Below are 22,630 nucleotides of genomic sequence, written 5' to 3'. Positions count from 1 at the left end.
GCTCAGGGCTATTTCAAGGAGGCTTAGAGCAGCAGCTGGGCAGGTGACCTTGGACCCCAGTCACAATAACTGCCCCCCCCCCCCCCGCCTTGTTTCTAGGACCCACCAGTAAACGAATCCAACTTTCTCTGTCCCAGACAGCCTCACTGTCTTTTCTCCAGGCCCCGGGTCCCCACCCAGGATTCTGTGTCCTCAAGGCCGCTGCCCTGGTTCCAGTGTCCTGCCTGAATTTTAGCCCAGTGATAGGGAACAGAGCAGAGAGCTTCGAGTCAAAGCAAGCTGCCCCTGGCGGTGTGGGGTCCCACATGGGGCTGTGGACCTGGGTTACACCACCGGTGTCGTCTGTCAGTGCTGGGCCATCTCAGGCCTGTCACTCAACCTCTCTGAACCACGTGTTTAACAGGGAGGTAATCACAACAAGAGTGATGATGACGATGGTGACGATGATAGCTGCCCTTTAGGGAGCCCCTGTGAATTGTTGGGAGCACCCCACCCTCCTAAATAATATTACTGAGCATTTCCTCTGTGCCAGGCACCATTCAAGGTACTTTACTCACTGACCTCATTTATCCTGGAAATGACCGTATGAGCTAAGGACTTTATCGCATTCACTCGTCGTAACAACCCAGCAAGGTGGGATCCCTCTGCCCCGGTTACAAAACACAATTCGCTGATACCTTTCCCTGAGGCTGGTCTTCAGGATAAAATGAGATCACTCGAGTAGTAGGGACCCCATAAACGGTGGCCGTTGGTGTCTTGACCACCGTGGTGACTGCAGCCCACTTGCCCTGCACACGCAGCACGTGGGCATTCTGGGTCACAAGATCACGGTGGAGTGACCTTTGTCAGCGTTGGGTGTAATTTGATTGCGGACTAGACCTTCACAAGGGAGCCAGTCACCCACAGATGGCTCGGCTGCCAAAACCACCGGGCTGCACTGTGGTGACCCTGCCGTGTGTGTGTGTGTGTGTGTGTGTGTGTGTGTGTGTGTATTTTGGAGGGGAGAGACTGCCTCTTCTCTGAGCCCAGGTGATGCTCATGCTGAGCCAGAAAAGACTCCACCAGTGGAGGAATCTGCCTGTGGACATTCCCAAGGGCACAGCAGGACTCTTGCCCGCGAGGGACCCTTCTAGGTGGATGTGTACCTCTTGTCCCGAGGTACTAGGAGCTGGAGCAGGGATGCAAACCGCCAGCTCTCCATCAGGACTCAGAACAGCTCAGCGGATCCCCACGATGCAGACTTCTGGGCCCTGCCATCCAGGGCCTGATTCAGCTGGTCTAGGGAGGAGCCCCAGAGTTCCCTTTTAATTAATAGGGATACTAACTTGCTTGTGAATGTGCCTTATAGTCTGCCTTTTAATTTAATGTATTTCATGTTCTCTATCCTCCCTTTTTCCAAAAAGAAAAAAAAAAGTTTTAAGCGGCTTGCAAATGTGATAGAGATTAGAAGTAAAAGAGAAAGAATAGTTAAAGACAAGGGCATCAGAAGCGAGGCCCAAAAGGCAAGTTATATACCAGCGACAAAATGCACCCTAAAAGAATGGTTCTGTCCCACACTGTGCGGTGAAATCGTCTGGGCAGCTTTTAGAGACCCTGAAGGCCCAGCCCAGCCGGCTTCTATCAGAATCTCTGGGGTGAGTGAGGCCCAAACATCAGGGTTTTTAGAGCCCTTTAGTGGGGTGCGGGTGGGGCTCCAGTATGTAGCCAAGACTGAGACTCTCTGGTCTTAGTGCTATTCTAAATTCAGTTTGAAAGATGTCTGGGGCACCTGGTCTTGTCCAACACAAACCATTTCTTAATAGATCTGTCTTTGGTGGGGCGCCTGGGTGGCTCCGTGGGTTAAGTGTCCAACTTTGGCTAAGGTCATGACCTCACCGTCCTTGAGTTCGAGCCCCGCGTCAGGCTCTGTGCCGACAGCTCAGGGCCTGGAGCCTGCTTCGGATCTTGTGTCTCCCTTTCCCGCTCGTGGTCTGTCCCTCTCTCTCAAATACAAAAACATAACAAAAATTTTTTTTAATCTATCTTTGGTGTTGAGCTTAATCTCATAAGGTGACTTTGCTAAACTGGAAATGAAATAGAAGATAAAGCCTCTGGTTAAATGTGCTACAGAGATGGCATCATCTGGCGAGCACAGAGACCAGCTACTGGGCTCTGCTTTCCATGCTATAGGTGGGCAGGGCGTTTTGGCAGGTGGCTGAGAGCGGAATGCCCATGGAATGTCACATCAAATCCCTGAGCGGCTCATGGGAGGTCAGCGCGGAGAGGGCCATTAATGCCACATGCCCAAGGAGTGAAGTGCCCGGGACTTGCCTGGCCATGGGCCCTGCGGCAGAAGCTGCTGGGAACACGGCTTTAAACCTTTGTTGGGCAGCCCTCAAAAAGGGCCTGGCTCCTCTCAGTCTTGGGGAGCAGAGGGAAATGGGGCCTGGGAATGGAGGGTGGGTAACCAGGGAAATCGCTCTGAGAGTCATGAATCCGAAGCAGATTTGGGGGGAACACAAACTGTCTATATGGGTGGTTCCGGAGAGGACCCGCCTTGCTCCCTAGTCATCCTTAGGTGCTCCTTCAACCTCTCCTCCAGCTGGGGCCAGACTGCCAACATCGGGGTCCACTTGAGGCATCCGGGTGTGATCGAAGGATGCCGAGGGACAGTCCCCGCCCTGCCACTCTCTGGCAAGCCACTTCCCATCTCTCTCCTCTACAAAATCAGGAGTTGTATGAGATCAGCGATTCCCTCAAAGGTGTAGATGGGCTGTATCTGGTCTTCTCAGGGAGCTTTTCAAAGATGGAGGCTTAGCAGTCCCCGCCCCCCCCCCCCCCGCCCCCGCCCCCACCCCCGAAGATTCTGGTTTAGTGGTTCTGGGATTTGTCATTTAACAAATAGCCCAGAATGACTGTGCTCTACAGGCCAGTGCAGGGATCCCGTGGGCCTGGAGATTCCAGCCCCTTCCTTCTCTTGCATTCTTGGGATCTCTCTCTCCAAGATAAACCACGTTTGTTTCCCGGGGCAGAAGGGAAATAACGTGTCTTGCCTGTCACCACTGCCTGACTTGGTGCTTTCTCCCGTCTCTTGGCTTCACTAAAAACTGAAGGCTCCTCCAACCTGGGAGAGAGTGAGCACAGACCTACTGGGTCCCTGCTGTGTGCCTGGCACTCTGCTGGGCACTTTATTTCCATTCCATAAGCCACATATATCCATTGCACCAGTCCTAACAGCAACCCCATGAGGCAGCTGTAACTATCGCCCATTTTACAGAAGAGGAAAACCTCTCTGAGGTTCAGAAACATGCCCCATGGCTTCAGCAGGGATTCAAACCCAGGTCCCTGTGACTTGCAGCCTGCCCTGCAGTCCAGAGAAGGCAGGGTCTCCTCTGTGGGGGCAGATTGGGTGGAGAGGGCATCTTTGGGTGGCCTTAGGTACAGACGGCCTGCACAGCAGGGCCTGGGGCTGTGGGGGTCCGTCTCTCCGTCTCCACTTCATTCTCTGGGATGTCACTCTCACCCCCTTCTCCCTCTGCCTCAGCAAACACAGCCAACACCCCCACCAACGCACACAGTCTGTGTTTTCCCCTCTTCTCTCTGTCTGATGGCAGGCTGTGTTTCCCAGAGTGTGTCGTCTGGGGTACACGGGATGGAATTTTATGTACAAAGCTTTTTTTAAAATCAGTTGTAAATTGGCAACTTTAGCAATTTAGTAGTGTGATGGCTGTTTCCTTCTGAAAACAGATTTTCGGTAAACATGTCTTCAGAAGAAAATACTCAGCAATGAGGGTAGAGACGCCTGAGATCAGGAAGGAAGTCTGTGAACGAAGTTTGGAAAATGCTAGTTGAGTGGCAACTGCCGAGCCCCGGCGTCCTTCAAATGCAGCTGGGGGTCTCTTGCCTCCTTGGAGAGTCTTCTGTGACCCCACCAGCTGGGGGTGGTGCACGTTTAACAACTGGCTCTATGGGGAGCAAAGGGGGCCCTGATATGTTGTAGCCAGCAATTTCCGTGGTGTAAACATTACCACCATGGCCAATTTCAGGCTGCCCGTGTGCACAGTCGGCTCCTGTGAACGGGTTCGAGTCGGCTCTAGCGCACCTCTGCCTCCGGGCCCCCTGAGTCCCTCTCCTCCAGGGTTGCTATGGAGCCCAGCTCTCCACACTCTTCCATTATGTCATGAGTTCGTGTGTGTGTGTCTTCCCTCCCCCGAGATCACTCCCGGAGAACTTAAGCTTCTCTCGTCTTAATCCAAGTGTGCAGCAGATAGTAAGTGCTCAATAAAGCCTAGCTACTATCATTGGCACTGTCTGTGTTATTGTATCATTGGCACTATTCAGATTATTGGATGTATCCCCTACGTGCTTGCTAACGGCCTGAGAGGCTATCTTTTTCATTTTTATTTTTTTAAGTAGGCTCCGTGCCCGGCGTCGGGCTTGAACTCATGACCCTAATTTCAAGAGCTGGATGCTCTACCGACCGAGCCGGCCAGGCACCTCCTCAGAGGTTACGTTTGCACCCCCAACAGAAATATCCCTTGGCCCCGACTCCTATCCTTCCCCCTGAGTGCAATTCCCGTAGAAGCGACTTTTGTAGCGGGTCAGTTCTCGCCGCCTGCAAGATGTGTGACCTCGGGCAAGTCACTTGACCTCTTTGTGCCTTAGCTTCCTCGTGTGATGCAACGGAGGTAAAGGCATCTACCTCCGGAGACGTGTTAAAAGGATTGTTAACAGTAGTCAGAGGGTGAAGAAGGTTAATCAGGCGACGCGCTCGAGCTTGCCGACTACTGGGGAGTCTCCTCCTTTCCACCTGGAAGGCACCCTCCACCCTGACCCCTCCTGAGCCCCCCTGGTCCCGTGGGCAGGACGCTCGCGGCCCCCGCTCCAGCGGCGTGGGTGAGGCGGGGAAGCCGCGAGCATTGGTGGCCGGGCCCCGGGCTGACCTGTAGTTGCCCTTCTTGGAGGCGATGTGCAGCGGGAGCATGCCGTCCTTGTTGGCCTTGTTGGCATCGGCGCCCTGCGACAGCAGAAACTCCACCACATCCTCGTGCTCATTCTTGCAAGCCTCGTAGAGGGCGGACGCGCAGTCGCTGGCCTGCGTGTTGATGTCGGCGCCTGGCCAAGGAGAAGGCGGGTCGAGGAGTGACCAGGGCGGTCACTGTCAAGCACGGTGCCAACCGCCGTGGCGCATTGGATCATGTAACAACCACTCTGCGACCCTGAGACTGGGGGGGGGGGGGGGGCGCTCTCGGAAATGAACAGCTGCCTCGCTGCTGCCGGCATTTCCTGAGCACTTACTACGCGCCAGGCACCCTGCCGTAGGGGAGCTCTCTCTCTTTGCATCCGCAGCGTCACTCCGTGCAGTCAGTCACAACTCTTACGTGCGTGTTGCAGACGAGGACACTGAGCACAGAGGACCCACGCAACTTGCCCCAGGCCGCCGGGGTCATAAGTGCGGAGCCCAAACCTGAACCCCGGGGGGTCTGACGGCGGAAGCCCCGGCAGCTGGTCTGATGGCAGAGGCCATGCTCTTCCCCCTCGCTCCATGTGAAAGCATCCAGACCCTGTTCTGAGGAAGCCACCAGCTCTAGGAGTGCAGAGCCCCCTAATAAAGAAAGACCCCAAGAACCGCCTTAATTGGGATTTGTCCTCCTCCGCCCTCCATCGCAAGGAATACGAGAGGGATTGCTTCCTGTCCCCTCTGAAGAGGGCACTACAGCCTGCTGAGAGGTAAGGACTCGGGGACAGACCCTATCAGCCTCATTTACAACTTCCCCATCTCCTTCTCAGAGCCCCATGGGTTTCCCTGAGAAAAGAGGTACGGTCTCTTCACCAGTCCCTCCGTATTCTGGAAGGAAAGAGAGCTGAGACAGCAGGAAAGTGTCAGTAAGGGCCGAAGTCAAAAGCATCCGTTAACCACAGCTCTGCTCTGCCCAGGCATTCTGCTTATCTCAGGCTTTCTGGTACTTTTCAATTTTGGTAACTGATTTCTGGTCTAGTGGAAAGAGACGAGAACTAGCTGCCGTTTCTTTTCAGGGCTTGCAAGCCCTGTGGCCTCGGGCAGCCCCTAGGGGCCACACTTTTCCCATCTGTAGACCAGGAAGAATAATGCCTACCAGTCCGCGTTGCTTTAAGAAGATAAAACATGTTACTATCTGCTATGGACTGGATGTTTGTGTCCCCTCAAAATTCCCAGGTGGAAACTTGATCCCCAGCACGATGGTGTTAGGAGGTGGGGCCTTTGGGAGGTGCCCAGGTGACGAGGGTGGAGTTGTCATGAGTGGGACTAGTCCCCTTACAAAGGAGACCCCAAAGAGCTGCCTTGCGCCTTCCACCACGTGAAGACCCAGGGAGAAGGTGGCCATCTGTGAACTAGGAACAGGCTCTCACCAGACACCGAATCTGCCAACACCTTGATCTTGGACTTCCCAGCCTCTGGGACCGTGAGAAATAAATAAGCACCTGAGGCTGTTCGCCCCTCGGCATATGGTATTCTGTTACAGTGGCCCAAACAAACTAAGACAATCTCCCTGCACAGTGCTGGGCACAGAGAAGATACTCAGCAAAGGCCGGTTCTCCAGCACGGAAGGGCTGGGGCACAGAGGCTGGTTCTGCCCCCCCGCCACCCTGAGGGAAAGCCAGTGAACGGGTCCAAGCTCTTGAAGTCAGGCCCCCTGGAAGCCTGGACCCCACCAGCAAAGCCGCCCGCTCTCACAAGAAAAATATTTGGCCTTAAAAATGGACTCAGCCCACAAAGGGAGCGAGACCCTGACTCAGACTGTCGGCAGGAGAGCTGGACAGATGTTCAGAGTTGGCCGGTTCCCCTTGCCTGCTGAGCACCCTGCCCTTTGCCCAGTCTCCTTGCCTGGGCTCCCAGGACCCTGCCCCTGCTCCTTTGTTCTCATGCGGGTCGGTCCAGATTTGTCCCTGGCTGCAAGGAAGGGTCCTGGGTTTGTTTTCTCAACCGCTCAGGCGCGTGCTGAGCAAGTGGATGTTTATCCAAGCAAAGTCCCACGATGGCAATTCTCGAGGCCTGGGGTAGCGTGGCCAAGTGAAGAAGCGTGCAGTTTGGAGTCAGGTGCGTGTGGTTGGAACCCAGGCTCTGATGTGAGCGACCATTTCACCTCTCTGAGCCTCAGTCTCCTTATCTACTGAATGGGATGAGGACACTCTCCACCTCGTACGGCTATGGGGAAAACCCCATTAGCCTATCCTGTGCTCCCGCTTAACACAGAAGGTCCTCAACCAATTACTTCAGCTCAGCCCAAGGGTCTGGCTTGTTCCACCACCAGTTTGCTGCGTGACTGCAAATAAGTCACTTCCCCTTCCTGGGCCTCCGATTCCGCATTCGTAAAATGAGGATGTTGGGCTAGATTAGCGACGGCACGTGTTTCACGCCATTCCTCCCGCCCCGGCCTGTGCCTCGTTGCAGGCGTCGCTGGTGGATCTCAACACGCTTCCCACCGAGCTTCCACACGGCCTCAGATCCCTTCTCAACACAGGCCTCCAAGAGGATGCTATTCCCAGGTCAGAGTATGACCTAAGCTTGCCTCCCCTTGGACGTCTGAGGTCCTCCCCGGCGCTGCCCCTCGGGGGCTACGTGACCCGGGGACCCTTAGCACTCACCGTACTTGGCCAGGAACCTCAGGGCCTCCAGCTGCCCGCTCTGGGCGGCCACGAACAAGGGGGTGATGCCATAGGCGTTCTTGGATTCCACCTTGGCGCCTCTGCTCACCAGGATCTCCATGACCTCCAGGTCGTTGCGAGAAACAGACTCGTGCAAAGCGGTCCAGCCTCGGTTGCAGCGATGATTGGTGTCCGCGTTGTACTGCACCAGCATCCTCACCGCCTCCGCGTTCTTGCGCTCACAGGCTGCAGCCCAGGCACAAAGAAGCGAGGTGGTCAGCAGGGCCCTGGCCGGACCCGGCCGGCCGAGACTTCATTCATTTATTTGTCCATTCACCCGTTCGTCCGCCAGACGTTCCGTCAACAGACATCCACTGGGTCTGTCCCGAGTTCCAGTCCCTGCACTTTACCCAGGATGCACACCTAAAATAACAGTCCTACTCATAGCAGTAATATTTGCTGGTGTATGTAGCACAGATTAGGCGGCAGGCACTCTGTTCAAAGCACTTTCTGGGCCCCTCCAATATAATTCTCCCAGTCACCTATAAAGGATGTAGTGCTATCACCCCCCTTCCAACAGAGGAGGAAAATGAGGCACAGAGACGTTAAGCGACTTGCCCAAGGTCACACAGATAGTGGCAGAACAGGGATTCAAACTCAGGCAATCAGGCCCAGCGTCTCTGTCCCTTGGAATGTTCCAGGGTGTCCCTGACTCCTCTCCCTCTCCAGCGCTACAGGCTGCAGTCCTCTGCATCACCAGAGCCAGGAGAGGTGGAGGGTCCCAGAAGCCCTGCTCAAAGCCCTTCCTCAGGCTACACGCTTAAACTGAGGTAAAATCTGTCTTCTGCGTACAAGACAAAGTCTTGTCGAGTCTTCTCGATCTGCTCACACCTCCCTCTTAAGCCTCATTGCTTTCTATTTTTATTTTTTTTAATGTTTATTTATTTTTGATAGACAGAGACAGAGCACGAGTGGGGGAGGGGGAGAGAGAGAAGGAGACGCAGAATCCGAAGCAGGCTCCAGGCTCCCAGCTGTCAGCACAGAGCCTGACACGGGGCTCAGACTCATAGACCATGAGATCATGACCTGAGCCCAAGTCGGATGTTTAACGGACTGAGCCACTCTGGCGCCCCAAGCCTCATTGCTTTCTAGAACCTAGATGCACTGTTGGCTCTGGTCCAGGGTTATCACCAGGGAGGCTGCTGGGCTCTTGTCTAAATTTACCACTTCTTCGAATCAGGCAGGGGTGAGGGCAAGAAGAGAAAGGGGGCTTCCTGGGTAGTGTTTCAAACAGCACCCCAGGCAAAGCTCCCCACCTCTCGAAGCCTTGGTTTTCTCGCCTGTCAACCAGAGATAATAAAACCTTCCTGAGAGGACCTTGTGAGAGTACTGGATGACGGAGTGCATGGAACACTCTAGCACAGTACTTGGCACGTGGGAGAAGTGCACTCAGCACCAGGGCCCAAGCCTCGGCTGAGAATTGCCCAGTGTGCTCGGGAAGCTCCCTTTGGGCAGCTCGGCCTCTAGGTGATGGCTCTGGTGCCTGGGCAGACACGACTTCTGAGAAACACTTCCATCTCGGGTCTACAGTGGACCCAGTTACCAGCTGCCAGGCACCTGCTTCCCGTGGAATATTCCAGGTACTGGATACCAGTCACACGGGAAAGCAGGGATGTCTGTCGTTTTTCAAAGTGTAAAGGCCCTCTCATATTTGTATGTGCAAGACCCAAGCCTGATTGCTTAAGCCCGTGGGCATGAACTGGACGCTTTATAATGTCATAGTTCAGCATATGAACTGTGAGGCAGCTAGCTTGCTGAGTTTAAATCCCAGGTCTGCCCCTTGCTAGCATATGTGAAATCCTGGGTGCCTCATTTCATGTCTCTGTGCCTTAGGTCCTCATCTATAACATGGAGATACCTCCCATGTAATGCCCGTCTCCTATGTAGATGGATATTAGGATTAAATTGAAGAACAGTGCATGGCACAGAGTAAACACTCAGTAAATACCAGCTATTACGATGATTCAGATTTTGCTAGAGATGCCAGTGTCCTTGGGTGATGTACTGAATGAGCCAGGCTAAGTTTCTGGTTTGTTTTAAATGTCCCAGAGGTACAGATTTTCTTTCATACCTCTTTGCCTCTGCCTATGCTGTTCCCTCTGCTTGTCCAGCTGGAAACAGCCTCCTGTTCCAGCTCAGCTCCGACGCCCCCTTTTGTGGGTGCTCATCCCCAACGCTAGAGCCCTCCCTGATGCTCCCGGGTGCATCATGCCGAGCTCTTTGTTGCCTGGCTGTTATGTTGTCTGTGTGTCGCTGCCCACTGGGCGGGGAGAGCGCTGGGGCACCGATCATAGCTTTTTGTTTTTGGGCCCTCAGCGCTCCTCGGCGGGCCGGGCCCACAGGAAGACTTGGGTAGCGTGGCCCGTAGACATCCGCCCTTCACAGGAGACCCCTGGCTGGGGAGAAGGGGGGCTAGGGAGGGAGTTATGCACTTTGGGAGCAATGTTCCCAATTGCCCACCTACCCTCTGGACCCTTCCCCAGGGAAGCCCACTGTGGGAGGGCTCACCTTTGTAGAGCGGGGTCTCTCGGGACTTGTTGGAGATGTCAGGCTCGGCGCCAGCCTGGAGGAGGGATTGGAGGCAGTCCAGGTGTCCCCTGCACGTCGCCAGGTAAAGGGCCGTTTCCTCCTGCAGGGTGCGCTGGTCGATGACTGCAGGGTATGCTGGGGAGAACAGACAGGGAGTTCGTGAAGGGGGAAGACTCTCCCACCTTCCCAACACACAGGTGGCCCCGATTTCTGCCCAATTCCAACGACAGACATGTGTGGCATCCACCTAAATATACCATCCATCCTTTGGCCCTGGACTCCGTTGCTCTCACGGGGCTGTTTCAGCTTTCCACTTGTAGTATCTCAGCTTAGATGCCACCTCCTCTGGGAAGCTTTCCCTGGTTGAACCCCTCTCCGTCTCTGAATGACCCTGTCCTTTCCCACCAGCCACGGCCAGAAGCTCCGTCTCCTACAACTGGTTCTGCCCTAGCGTATGGCGGGCTGTCTGGGGCTCATGCTCCTTCAGGGCAGAGGTAAGTCCTGTCCGCAAGTGTTACCTTATCCACATCTGGCTTGGGGGCAAGGCGAGGCTCCGAGAGGAGGCATGATTTGCCCAGGTTCCCACAGCTGTGGGGGACAGCCTTGGCAGGGCATAGGCACAGCTGCAGTATTTTCCACACCACATCAGCCCCTGGAACATTCTGGAACAAGCTGGTAGTGGCTCTCCCAAAAGTCAGCCCTCCCCCACTCCTTTTCTAGGAATTAGGCTCTGCTGTCCTGAAAGGCCCAGAGCGGTGGCAGCAGGGTGGGTGGGGACAAACCACTTTTCTCTCCCAGTGTGGTGACTTTAACTCTGCCACGGGGGTAAGAATCTTGCCTCTCACCCTCCCCCTGCCCAAGACAGTTGACGCTCTGGAAAAGAAGGAGCCCCACCCCCAGTCCTGTTCCCAGCCCTGGCTGCACCCGGAGCTGTGGCCTCACCTTGCTGCAGGGCCTTGAGGCAGCTCAGCTGGCCGTAGTAGGCCGCCTCATGCAGCGGCAGCCAGCCCTCCTTGTTGGGCTCTGCGAGGTTCTTGCCTGCCTTGATCATAGCCTTCAAGGCCTCTTCATCACCTTCCTTGATGGCCTTCAGCACTGGGTCCACAGGCCTGTGACAGCAAGGGGCGGGGCACTCCTCAGGATCCAGGCGGCAGAGGAGGGGCGGGCCGCTTTTCTCCCCACAGGGAGAGGGAACGCGGGGCTGCTGGTGGCCGGGGGCAGTGCTGGCTGTGGGACCACTCGGTCCTGCTTGGCCCCTGCTGGTCTGGAACAGGTGCTCAGCCCCCTGCCGGCAGTGTCCTCCTCAATAAGGAGAATAATCCTTCCTAAACCACATGGGCGTGCCCTGGAACTCAGCCCCGACCTTGGCCCTGACCTTGGCCCCTCTGGCTTATCCATCCACCAGCTATCCATCACAGCTTCCTCAGGCCTGTCAAGCGCGGCCCGCAGGCCCAGGTCAGCCTCTCCCTGCCTCCGGTCCTAAGCCCTCATGTAACCACTGGCCTTTGCGTGTCTCTGAACAGTTATTTGATGCTATCTGTGTCCCCCGCTGGACTATGAGTCCCAGGAAGACAGGGACAGCACCTTTATTTCTTCCATCTCTCATGATTTCATTCTCAGGGCCTAGCTCAGTGTCTGGTCCATAATAGGTACTCAGTAAATATTCAAAGAAAGGAAAGAAAGAAAGAAAGAAAGAAAGAAAGAGGCAGAGAGGAAAGGAAGGAGAGAAAGGAAGAAGGACGAGGAAGGAAGGAAGGAAGGAAGGAAGGAAGGAAGGAAACTTCCAGACCCAAATGATTATTTCACTCCTTCATCTCTTCTATATCCTTCCATTTCCAAAAAGATGACCTCTCCCCTACTAGCATTTTGCTTGCTTCTTTGGGAATTTTATTTGTATCTTGTTCAAAACATTCTTTGCAACGGCCTCCTTTGTGCATTTGGAGGACAAACTCTCCTATACAAGTAAATGTGGGGGCTCCGGTCGAGCCTTGCCAGTGTTTGGTCCCCCTGCGAGCAGCCCAGGACCCGGGGTCCTTCCACGCCTTTATCTCCAAGTGGGCACCATGTAGGGAAAGTCTACGACACATGGCAGGCTCGTTCACTTCCACAGATGGAAACCGAGGGTCTCTTTTAGACGAGGCTCCTTGGTGGCCAAAAGAAAATTAGGGAAGGAAGCCCTCTGTCCCTGCGCCTTGCAGGGCTGCATTTAATGTTACACCGAGACCATGTCTACCAAGAGGATTCGGGCAGACAGTGCCGGCCCCCAGACGGATGGATAACTGACCCCGTGGGAGCTGTTTCAGTGCAGTGTGCTAGCACTTACCGGGAACCTTTGGGGCCAGTTTGCACATCAAGCAGCTCTGAGACCAGAGTCCCTCAGAGGGGGGCTCTTTCCAGTGAGCATGTCTCTGGGGTCTTCCCTTCCTTGTTCCTCACCCTTTACCCTCACCCCTAGAAGCTTTAGCTGCTGAAAGACTTCCATCCTTGAAGGACTAATACATGTGAAGTCTGCACAGTCTTAAACTTCTGAATGTCCGAGAGATTTCAGGGCTCCTATGAATGACAACTTCTTTGCTACTTCACTCATGCATTCATTCATTCATTCACTGAGCTCCCTTCCCTCCACCCTTGCGTCAGTGAGGACCAGGACAGCTGTGAGTCCCAGACCCACTCCTGGGGAATGTTCTGCATAAGTGCTCCCATTTCTTAGATGGAGAAGGTGAGACCGGAGGCAGGCCTTGTTCCCAGGGCGCTCACCCACGTCAGGGGGCAGGATGGGCCCCGAGGGTCCATGGGGCCGGCCCCTTGACCCTCCCAGCTGCTTCCTCCATCGTGAGCGGCACTTCCTCCTGACTTTCAGCCCCTCCGGTTATTAATAGCTTCAGAGCACAGATGCCGGTTAAGTTACAGACCCACGAGCAAACTGGGCAACTGACCAGATAAGCCCCGAAGTCCCCACCAACGCCATCACTACCACCTTGGTGAGTTCTTCTTACGAGCGGCCAGAGCAGCCCCTGCTGGCGTCAGGAAGAGCCCGGCTGGGTATGTATCCCGGCTCCCCTGGCAGGTCTCCCGTGGGACCCCAGCTGAAGTGGAAGAGAGGAGGGCTGGCTGTTCTCGTGGACGGGGCGGGGGGTGGGGGTGGGGGTGGGGGATGCGCAGTCTCATGAGAACACTCCCAGGACCTGCCGCCCAGCCTGGCTCTCGTCCAGCTGTGGTGCAAGGACCCTGAAGCTCTCGGGCGCACATGCTGACTGCTGCTCTAGGAGCTCAGCCAAAGCCCCGCCCTGAGGTAGGGGGAGGCTGCTGGGGGTGTCAGACCATCAGAGACCGAGGAGCTAGACACGACCCTGGAGGCCGCTCTGTCCTCTCCAACCTTCTCTCACAGAGAGGGGAGATTCAGAGAGGGACAGCGACTCACAGGCAGCCACACAGGAAGGGGCAGCAGTGCCGAGACCAGAATCTGGGGCCCCCTTTTCCAGACCGTCAGAATTCCACCCACAGCCCCAAGGAAGCCGGGGCGGCAGGGTTTGAAAAGAGCTGGGAAGAGACTCAAAACACTGGCCCGTTGCCTCCTCCCCTCTCTGCAACATAACTGGAGCAAGGAGATAGGGGTTCCCGCGATGGGGGGCCCCTCTTTTGCTTTTAGCTGCTTCTGGGGTCGATACAGGGGGGCAGAGAAGGGACAGCACGGATCTGTTTTCCAAGGACGCACCTAGCCCAGCACCCTGGTGCCAGGCACACAGAACCCCTCCTGCAGCCCAGATTATTTCTGGACTTTACCGCCTGGCACTGAACAAATACAGGCAACGAGGCAAAACAAAGACCACGGGCGTGAGCGTTGTAGATGTGCTCAGATACACCCATGGTGACGCAGGGGGGAAACTGAGATAAACAGAAGGTGCGGCTGACTCATCAGCTTCGGCTCGGAGTTCCTCTGGGCTTTTGGGGGGGGTCCTAGGGCCGTCTCCCACGGGGCTGCTCCGTCCCCCGGGGCCCACGTGGGGGGCATTGCGGGCTCAGTCACAGGCACAGCCCCGCTGACAGTCTTGAACTGAGTCTGTGACTGCTAAGCTCAGCTCAGCTGGGTCTCAGGGGGGACACACGTGGGAGTGATATGCCCGGGAGGTCCCTCCAGGATGCCCCCCTTCCTGGGGTCTGCTTCCCACTCCCCACCCCCCACTAACCCTAAGTGGAAGAGTGAACTTGCACGGTCTCAGGGGCTGGGGGTCACTTACGCCAGCTGGGAGTTCCTGTATTTCTGCATGACCCCTTGGAACAGGCCCATGGGGCCCGAGGCAGGCGAGTTCTCAGGAGGCACAGTCGACCTGGAGGGTGCAGGGCAGGAGTGAAAGAGGGAAAAATACTCTGCATAAGAGAAGCGGGTCATGGCCGGAGGCAGGATCCAGGATGGAGGGATCGCAAGGGGAAAGACTGACAGACACAGGGCTCTGAACCAAAGCAGATGGCCGGGTCCTCTCTGTGTGCTGGACACAGCTGCTGTGTCTCCGGATTATTTTTGGCCCTTGGAGGAAGCCCTGGGAGATTTAAATGACCATATAAGACAACAATGAGGTTAACCTCATCCCCGCCCCCACGGCCCCCTCCCCAGCCAACCCCGCAGGAGGCAGATACGAAGCAAGGTGACATTCTTCACCAGAGAGGATGTGAGAAGGGTCAGCGGCAGGTCCCTGGATGGAAGGGGCTCAGTCTCGGGCTGGCCAGGCTGGGTCCCAACAGGGATGGGCAAGAGGTTCTTGGAGGTTGTCGGGGGGACAAGGGAGCGTGGCTGGGAAGCCAAACCAGGTCTGGACTCCCGCATCCGCCTCGCCGGGTCCTCGTTAGAGGGTCCTGCTGTCCCAGGAACACGCAGGACAGAAGTTACAGCAAAAGGCCATCGGGGGGGGGGGTGGGCCAGGGCTTGGAGTCAGACGGACACAGGTTCAAATCTAGGCTCTGGCACTCTCCGGCCCTGTGACCTCAGACCGGTTGAGCTTTTCTGGGTTTTAGTTTTCTGCATAACCCAGTGTCGGAAGCCGTGAGGCTGGAGCGAGTGAGCTCAGCTGGGGTCCAGGCACGGGGGTGCTCGGCACACGTCCGCCACTAACTTGATCATGATTTCACTTCTCCGAGCCTCAGTTTCCCCACCCCCTTGGGCTTTGGTGAGGATGAGAGGGGTGAAAGGGGGTGTGGTGGCCACACCACAGATCGAATTGATTGGGGTGCCAGGTGCCATGGACACTCCAGGAGGCCTGGCCTGGTTCCCCCGCACCCCTCGGGGGTGCCCTGTGGGACTGAGGACATTGCTACGTGTGACCAGCACCCTGTGGCGTTTGCAGGTGCTAGAACTGTGACCCTGAGGAGGCCCACGCTCCTCCAAGATAGGCCAGAAGCTGCAGATTTTGTGGGTGCCCTCAGCAAGGCCAGGTCATGGTGGAGAGGGGCGGAGGCAAGGCAAGGAAGCCGGCCCGCTTTGCTTTGGCCATCTCCGCGCGGGGGGGACCGCCAGGCCGGCCACCTTCATTCTCCTCACTGTCACTGCATTCCTCCGTGCTCTTCTGAATGTTACTACTCACCTTTCCTGACCACCACCTGTGTGCTCCCATCCATCAGTCCTCTAGAGCGGGTACCAACGTCCTCACCCTTGACAGACGGGTAAACTGAGGCTCCGGGAGGTGGGTCACTGCCCCGGGCTCGCACGCAGCTGAGCAGAGCAGAGGCCGACTCAGGTCTGTCTGCAGAGGTCCTGATGCCCCTGCCTCCTGCCTCTTCATCCTGTCTCTGGCTCTAAGGGCTCTACTCTGACCGGCCCTGCGACTTTGAGCAAGCCCCCGCCCCCCTTTGTGCCTCAGTTTCCTCATTTGTTAGATGTGGAGGCGCGACCGGACAGGGGGGTTTCCCCACTGCTTCTGTAGCTGAGGAGCCTTTGCTGAAATGAACTCACGTGGAAACTTTGCGTGTCAAACAGATCTAAGAGACCACATCCTGGGAAGGGGGTGGTTGTGCAAAGCCTGGCCCTGCCGAGGCCCCTCTCCACCCCCCGGAAAGCGGAGCATGCTGGGCAGGGTGGAAGGCGGCCTGGGGCCCAGCTCACAGAACCCCCCCCCCCCCCCCCCCACTGTGTGGTCCTGACAAAGCTCTGGGTCTCGGTCTGCGCAGGATCCTGGAGTCCCAGCCACCTTCATCACTGGCCCGTGTGTTACTGCTGTCAGGATGTTTTTAGCAAGACGATAAGCACCAATAAAAACCCATCACACCACCCTAAGACCAGGACTATCTCTGATGGCAAAATAACTACAGCAAGACAGGGATGGCGAGGCGGCTGGGGGTGACAGCTGTGGTGACAGGGATGTCCCTCACGACCGTGCAGGGCCTCGCCTCACTTCTGTCCTCCCCACCAGCTGGATGTTGTTCCCGCTTCGCAGAGGAGGAAGCAGGGAGACCGAGTCCCGTGCAACAAGAGTTTCCCACTCCCTGCTCCGTCCCAAGCCTTGTGCCAGGGCCCGGGATGCAGACCATAGAGTCTCCGGGGAGGGGGGAAAGAGAGCAGGGACTCCTCCTGGAACCCTGTGGTCAGTTGTGAACTCGGCTTTAGGGGGATGGGCAGGGCAAGCGCTCAGAGCAACCGAGTGCTGAGCTGAGCCTCACGCTACATGGGGAGCCGGTCCGGTCAAGGCTGCGGGCCCCACTTCCCCTCAGCCCCGAGGCAGGGGGGGAATTCCCAGCAGAGAAAACCACCGGGGTTAGTCATCAGAGGTAAGAGAAACCTAGCAGGATGTGGGCACAGGTCATGCCCTGGAAGAGGCCCAGGTAGGGCCCCTGTCCTTCACGTAGGCGGCAGCTCGGGGGGTCAGGAGTACAGCACTGTCACCAAAAGTCCTGGCCCCTACTCCAGACACGGGTCAGGCTCAGGGAGAGTGGGGACCTGGGCTGCAATGACAAGGCTCCCCAACTTCTCCGAGAGCTGACAACCCCAGGGAGGGCATTAAATTCGGCTGGACCCGGCTGAACACCGGTGGCTCAAACCAGAGATTCAAAGAGGTTTGCTTCCTCCAGCCTACTTCACGAACTCCTGTTCATCCTGCAAAACTCACCTGATTGACTAAGGGAATCGACCCTCTCTGTGTCCTTCTGAAACTGAGGCAAGCCTCTTTGCTGCGCCCTTCCTGTTGGACCATTGTGTACATCTGGGACCCTTGTTAGACTGCAAACTTGGGGAGGAGAGGGACGAGGCCTGATTCACATCCAGGTGCCAAGAAGGCACCTGGCACCTCCTAAGAGCACGGTCGGTGTGGGTGGTTTGATTTGAATTCTCTGCAGCTGTGCACACATCAACCCAAACAAATTTCTACTTTATGCTTTCCTCCGTTGTCATCTTAGAAATGTAACCTTAAAAACGCGCAGAAGTTTAAATACTGGGAAGACCCAGATTCCTGGGCCCACTGTGGGCTGGTCCATCATCGTAACCTTGGGCTCTCTGGTTCATGGCTGCATGAACCCTACTTCTCCATGGGATGGGAAGTTGGGTCTGCCTTTCAGGGAGCCCTCAGGGGGCCAGAGTTCAGCAGATGATCCCTATGCATGTTTCTGACTTCATCCCTTACATCGTGGTGGGAGAGAAGCAAATTGGAAAAAAATGGCTTTAGAAGGGGACGTTACATTTTCTCTGGGATGTGGATCTGGCTTTCATTTCTAGGACCCCGAAGTCTCAGTTGACCTTTGCGTCCACAGTCGCCATTTTGGTCACAAGGTGATAACAATAAATTATATTTATAGAGCATTTTATTGGTTTTGAAATGCAGTTATTTGCCTCAAAACATTTCTTGGGCACCTACAACAATCTAGGCCCTTTGCCGGGCACTGAGGATACCAAAGTAGGCAATATCTGCTCCCTGTCCCCAAAGAGGTTGTATAGTATAGTTGGGGACACTCTCAGGAGGCTAGATAATGCCTTCCTATAGTGACGCAAAAGCTTGTCCATGAAACAGAGGCGGTCATGACGTGGGCGCTCTGGGTGCTCAGAGAGGAGGTGGGGGAAGGTCACCTCAAACCGGGAGATGTGAAGAAGGTGCCATTTTTATTTGCTTTTCATAAGAACACTGCATGTCGGCTAGGCAAGTTTTTGTTATTACCATTTTAAGGGTAGGATTGTTGGGACTCAGAAAGGTTAAGTAACTTGCCTAAGGTCACACAGCCAATATGTAACAGAAGAAGGATTTGAACCTCCAAACCCACTTCCCTTTCCACTCTACTCTGCTACCTTTCTATACATTCCTTTATTCACCCAATAGTCGCTCACAGACAGCCATTTGGTGGCTGCTATGGGTCAAGAGCTGTGTGCTAGACAAGAGGCTTCACAGGAAGGAAGATGAGTGAGGCCCCTGCCCTCGTGGCCGAAACAAGTACATAGAAACTGTAAGTCATAGTCGGGGCGATGAAGGAAACAGCCAAGGGAGCGAGTAAGGGGGAGACCTGTTTGACCTGGAAGGGTGATCAGGCAGGGTTTGCTGAGGAGGTGACCTTCCATTGAGAAGGAGCCAGCCGTGTGGAGCCCTGGGACATGTATGATGTCCTGTCCCGACACCTACTCTGGGCTTTGGATGGCGACTCTGCTATTTGGGGATAAAAGGATTCTACTGGGTCCTGTGCTTCTTGAAATGCCATGTCTGGGAATGTGGGCACAAACCGGTGTGTCTCTTGCCATTGGGGACCCTGAAACTCTGTGGGTAGGAGGTGGCTGTAATGAGACCCGAACCCCACTTCAAAGCGGAGGAAGGAGAGGCACGGAAAGAGGCCTTTGCAGGATGGGCAGAGCTGGTTAAGCGTCCGAGCGGCAGAGCGGGACAGACGTCGGTTCTGTTCCTGGTCCTGCTGTGCGCACGTTTATAACATCGAGCCCAGAAATGTCCACCTTGCTCGGCTTTTGGAAGGATTAGCTGAAAGGCTGTGTGCTGGGCGCATGGAAAGCACTCAGTGTGCATCTGGGGCGGGGCGGGGGGTGCGGGAGGCATGGGCTTCCCCAGCAGGACCCAAGCCTGCCCGTCTTCCAGAGATGAAAGGGCAGAGCTGAATCTGGGAGATTTCAGCTCCCATCAGGAGTGAGAAGGTGCAGGGTCAATCCCCTCCCCTGTATTACTTGTGCCTGGAACTTAGGTGATGGCTGTGCGACCCTGGGTAAGTCATTTCCCTTCCTCTGTGAGAGCTTTTGTCTCAGGAGGCTGGATAAGGGTTTGTGTCCCATGGTGGGTCTGTCCTTCCTTGCCCACCAGAGGAAAGAGGAGGTCAGGGTCCGGACCCCACGAGCCCACTCGGTTCTAATGTTTGTAAGTGTCCCCAGGAGGCCGGGGGGTGGGGCCCCCCCACACTGGGGAGAAGGCTGCAGATACCCCAGGGGATGTTCTCTCTATCTGATCTCCTCTTGAGAAAGAGGAACTTGTGGTCTGACTTAGGATGAACCAGCCGGAACAGGAACCAGGGCCTCCCAGAGCACCGGCCATGAAGTCACTTCTGTTTCTAAGGCTGGGTTCCAGAATGGGACACCCTCAAGGTGCAGCCCAGTAACCTGGTGCCTGCTACTCCTTCCCACCGCCCAAGGAGGCTGCCCATCTTCCCCCTTAGAAGGGGTTCCTCGGTGTAGGGCAGCCCGAGTCTTTGCCCAACCTGCCTGGCAGAGGAGGTCCAGCCTCAACAAGGGCCAAAGTCACTTTGGGGAGCGCCTGGTGGCGATCATCAGGACAGGGCTGGGAGGTACCACCACCCACCTTCAACCCTGTCAACTGAGACTGGATATTAGAGACGGTCTGTCCCCTGTTGCTAAGAGAGCTTACGGGACTTGCCCAAGGCCACAGAGAAAGTCAGCTGGCTGCTGGAGACGGTGAGATTTTTTTTTTTTTTAAGTAGGCTCCATGCCCAACCAGGGGCTCGAACTCACGACCCTGAGAGCTGCACACTCCACTGACTGAGCCAGCCAGGCGCCCCTGGAGACAATGAGATTTGAGGCCCGTGTCCTGTGGCCACAGAATATAACTGTTCCACCCACCACCACCACCCCCAAATACGGACTTGACCTGGATTCAGGGAGGAACAGAGCATTTTTAAACACAGCTTTCCTTCCTAAAAGCATCTTAAGATCCAATGCTTGATTACCTCTCTGGTTCCCACCTCCTGCAAAGAAGGTACCCTCTGGATCTGTGCTGTCCACATGTGGCTGGTGAGCCGTGGCGATGCGGCTAGCCTGAACTGAGACGGTCTGTGAGGGCGAAGCGCACACTGGATTCCAAAGACTTGGTAGGGCAAAGAGAACGTAAAAGTCTCCTTCGTAATTTTCCTATTGAGGACACGTGGCAATGATAATATTTTCCACCTAAATTAATTTCACCTCTTTGTCTTTCTGTGTGTAGTGTGGCTGTTAGGAGATTCAGAATTGTCTGTGTGGAACTTCGGGGGTGGCTCCCATCATATTTCTACGGTGCTGCCCCAGGAGGTCCTGCCACTGAGGTCCTGCTGAGACAGGGGAGCCAGAGCCAAGGAGGAATGGGTGACTTTGCTGGGCAAATGTCCCTTGCTTCTCAGACGTGTTTTCCCAGGAAGACTGCATCGGTAAGGTGGGGAGCTCTGCTCAGGACTCAGAACATCAACCCCACCGCATTCAAATATAAAGCCAGTGGTACAAAGCCGAGCCATGATCTCTGGAACCGGATCGTTCCAGTCTCTGCAACACCATCCACTAGCTGTGCAACCTGGGACTAGTTACCAGCCCTGAGCTTCCGTATCCTCCTTTATAAAATGGGAATATAGCAGAGAGCCTCCTGGAAGGTCTTTAAGAGGGTTAAATGAGGCAAAACTAGTATAGCGCCTACTAGAGTGCCTGGCCTGTCAAACCTCGGTAAGTTTCGATAACAAACGTGAGTCTTTAAGCTGTAAAAAGGTACCCCACAGACCGAGGCTCTGGTCTTGGGTTAGCAGCGTTTGGGATCTGCACCTCACGGGTATCCTAGTTGGCTTCTCCTCGCTCACCTGGTCCATGGGTAGAAATGGGCAGGTTGGCGGTTGGCTCGTGTGGACACAGTGGCCTCAGCCGTGGTTGGGCCCCGAGTCTTGTCAGCCAGGCTCTGCTCAATGGCCATCTGGACCAGCTCGTCCTCGCTCAGGCTGCTATACAGGCTGTATTCCTCATTCCCAATGGTACGCTGTCCGCCCCGAGCGCTGATCTCCATGGTCATTCTCTTCTGCCTCTCACCCCGGCCTCCAGAAGAGGCACTCCGAGGGGAGGAGAAAGCAGTAAGTCAGAAAGCCCTGTGACGAGACCGAAACCATCCTGGTCACTAACAGTTTGGCAAGAGAGTTATGTTTACCAGCAGGGAAGGCTGTGCTTTCCTCTGGCAAGCTCACGATCATTGTTTATCTATTCATTTTGTCACGTGATCCACTCAAACATCCATTCAGCTCCCCATCTCTCCATCCACTCGTCTGCTCATCAACACACCCACCTGTCTAGTCATCCATCCGATCGTTTGCCCATCTGCCCGTTGATTCATTCTCCCGTGCAGCCATCTGTCCACCCACCTACTCATTTACCCATCTACATCTGTCCATTTATCCAACCGCCTAATCATCCATCCAACCGATCGTGACCCGTCCCCTGATCTATCTGTCCACCTACCTATCCATGTATCCACCCACCTTCCCATTCACCCGCTCTTACATCTCTCTATGCAACCAACCATCCGCTTGCCCACCATTCATTTTTCCGTCCCAGACAGCTCATCTACACGTGCATGCATGCTTCACTAACTGACAGAGTATTTATTGAGCACCTACTCCGTGTCAGGTGCGCCTCTAAGCGCTGGCGATATAAAAATGATGCCAATGGACAAAAATCCCTGCCGTCACCGAGATTACACAACAATGTCTATGTTCCTTCCTTCCAACAACCTCCCATTCCAGCACGTCTCCTGGTCTCTGTGCTGGGCCGGGGCTGAGAATGTTAGAGATCAATCAGACATGGGCCTGCCCCTTGGGTCCGCAGGATCTAGTTAAAACCAATCATTAAAACGATTTGCCGTGTGAATTCCAAGGACTCTCTTCTTGAAAGAAATTGCCTCGGGGAGAAGTGGACTTTGGTTGAATCAACTCATTTTCGGAAATAAAGTCAAATCAACGAAGCCTGCTTTCTGTTTTGACCGGCGAACAGGCAGTGTGACTGTAGGTCAGTAGTTCTCAGCCCTGGCGGAACATTAGAACCCATGAGGCCGTTTGAAAACTACCCCAAATACCAGTGCTATAATTTGGTTTGTTTAGCAAATATTCACTCCCCACTCCCCGGAGGCAAGGGTATCCCTGTTCCCGCTGAGATCGGGCTTGGCCCTGTGACTTCCTCTGGCCGATGAACGTTGGTAGACCTGGTAAAGCAGCTACTGACATGTGCACGTGCAGT

General features: G+C 55.3%; 1 protein-coding gene and 1 long non-coding RNA gene across 3 annotated transcripts in view; one reads left to right on the top strand and one right to left on the bottom strand.

The window, feature by feature from the left end:
* ASB2 (ankyrin repeat and SOCS box containing 2) overlaps nucleotides 1-21,416 on the bottom strand; it is a 28,501-nt gene extending 7,085 nt beyond the window's left edge. Inside the window, exons 1-6 of one of the 2 annotated variants that reach the window (XM_086708905.1) lie at nucleotides 21,211-21,416; nucleotides 14,433-14,522; nucleotides 11,137-11,303; nucleotides 10,174-10,329; nucleotides 7,606-7,851; nucleotides 4,923-5,094 (exon numbers count right to left, since the gene is read on the bottom strand). In XM_086708905.1, the coding sequence (XP_086565031.1) occupies nucleotides 4,923-5,094; nucleotides 7,606-7,851; nucleotides 10,174-10,329; nucleotides 11,137-11,303; nucleotides 14,433-14,522; nucleotides 21,211-21,416 (1,037 nt within the window). Of the gene's footprint in view, nucleotides 1-4,922; nucleotides 5,095-7,605; nucleotides 7,852-10,173; nucleotides 10,330-11,136; nucleotides 11,304-14,432; nucleotides 14,523-15,770; nucleotides 16,245-21,210 lie in introns of those variants that run through there. The other variant, XM_086708906.1, reaches the window with a different exon arrangement.
* Nucleotides 12,915-22,358, top strand: LOC147579744 (uncharacterized). Its single transcript, XR_015252062.1, has 3 exons — nucleotides 12,915-13,236; nucleotides 20,095-20,497; nucleotides 20,595-22,358. It is a non-coding gene; the product is annotated as an uncharacterized LOC147579744 (long non-coding RNA).
* The last annotated feature ends 272 nt before the right edge of the window (nucleotides 22,359-22,630 follow it).

This window comes from Puma concolor, chromosome B3 (assembly GCF_028749965.1).
Source record: "Puma concolor isolate L17-30 chromosome B3, mPumCon1.1.hap2, whole genome shotgun sequence".
In the NCBI taxonomy this organism is placed as follows: Eukaryota; Metazoa; Chordata; class Mammalia; order Carnivora; family Felidae; genus Puma; species Puma concolor.
This window is presented reverse-complemented; position numbering and strand designations above follow the sequence as displayed.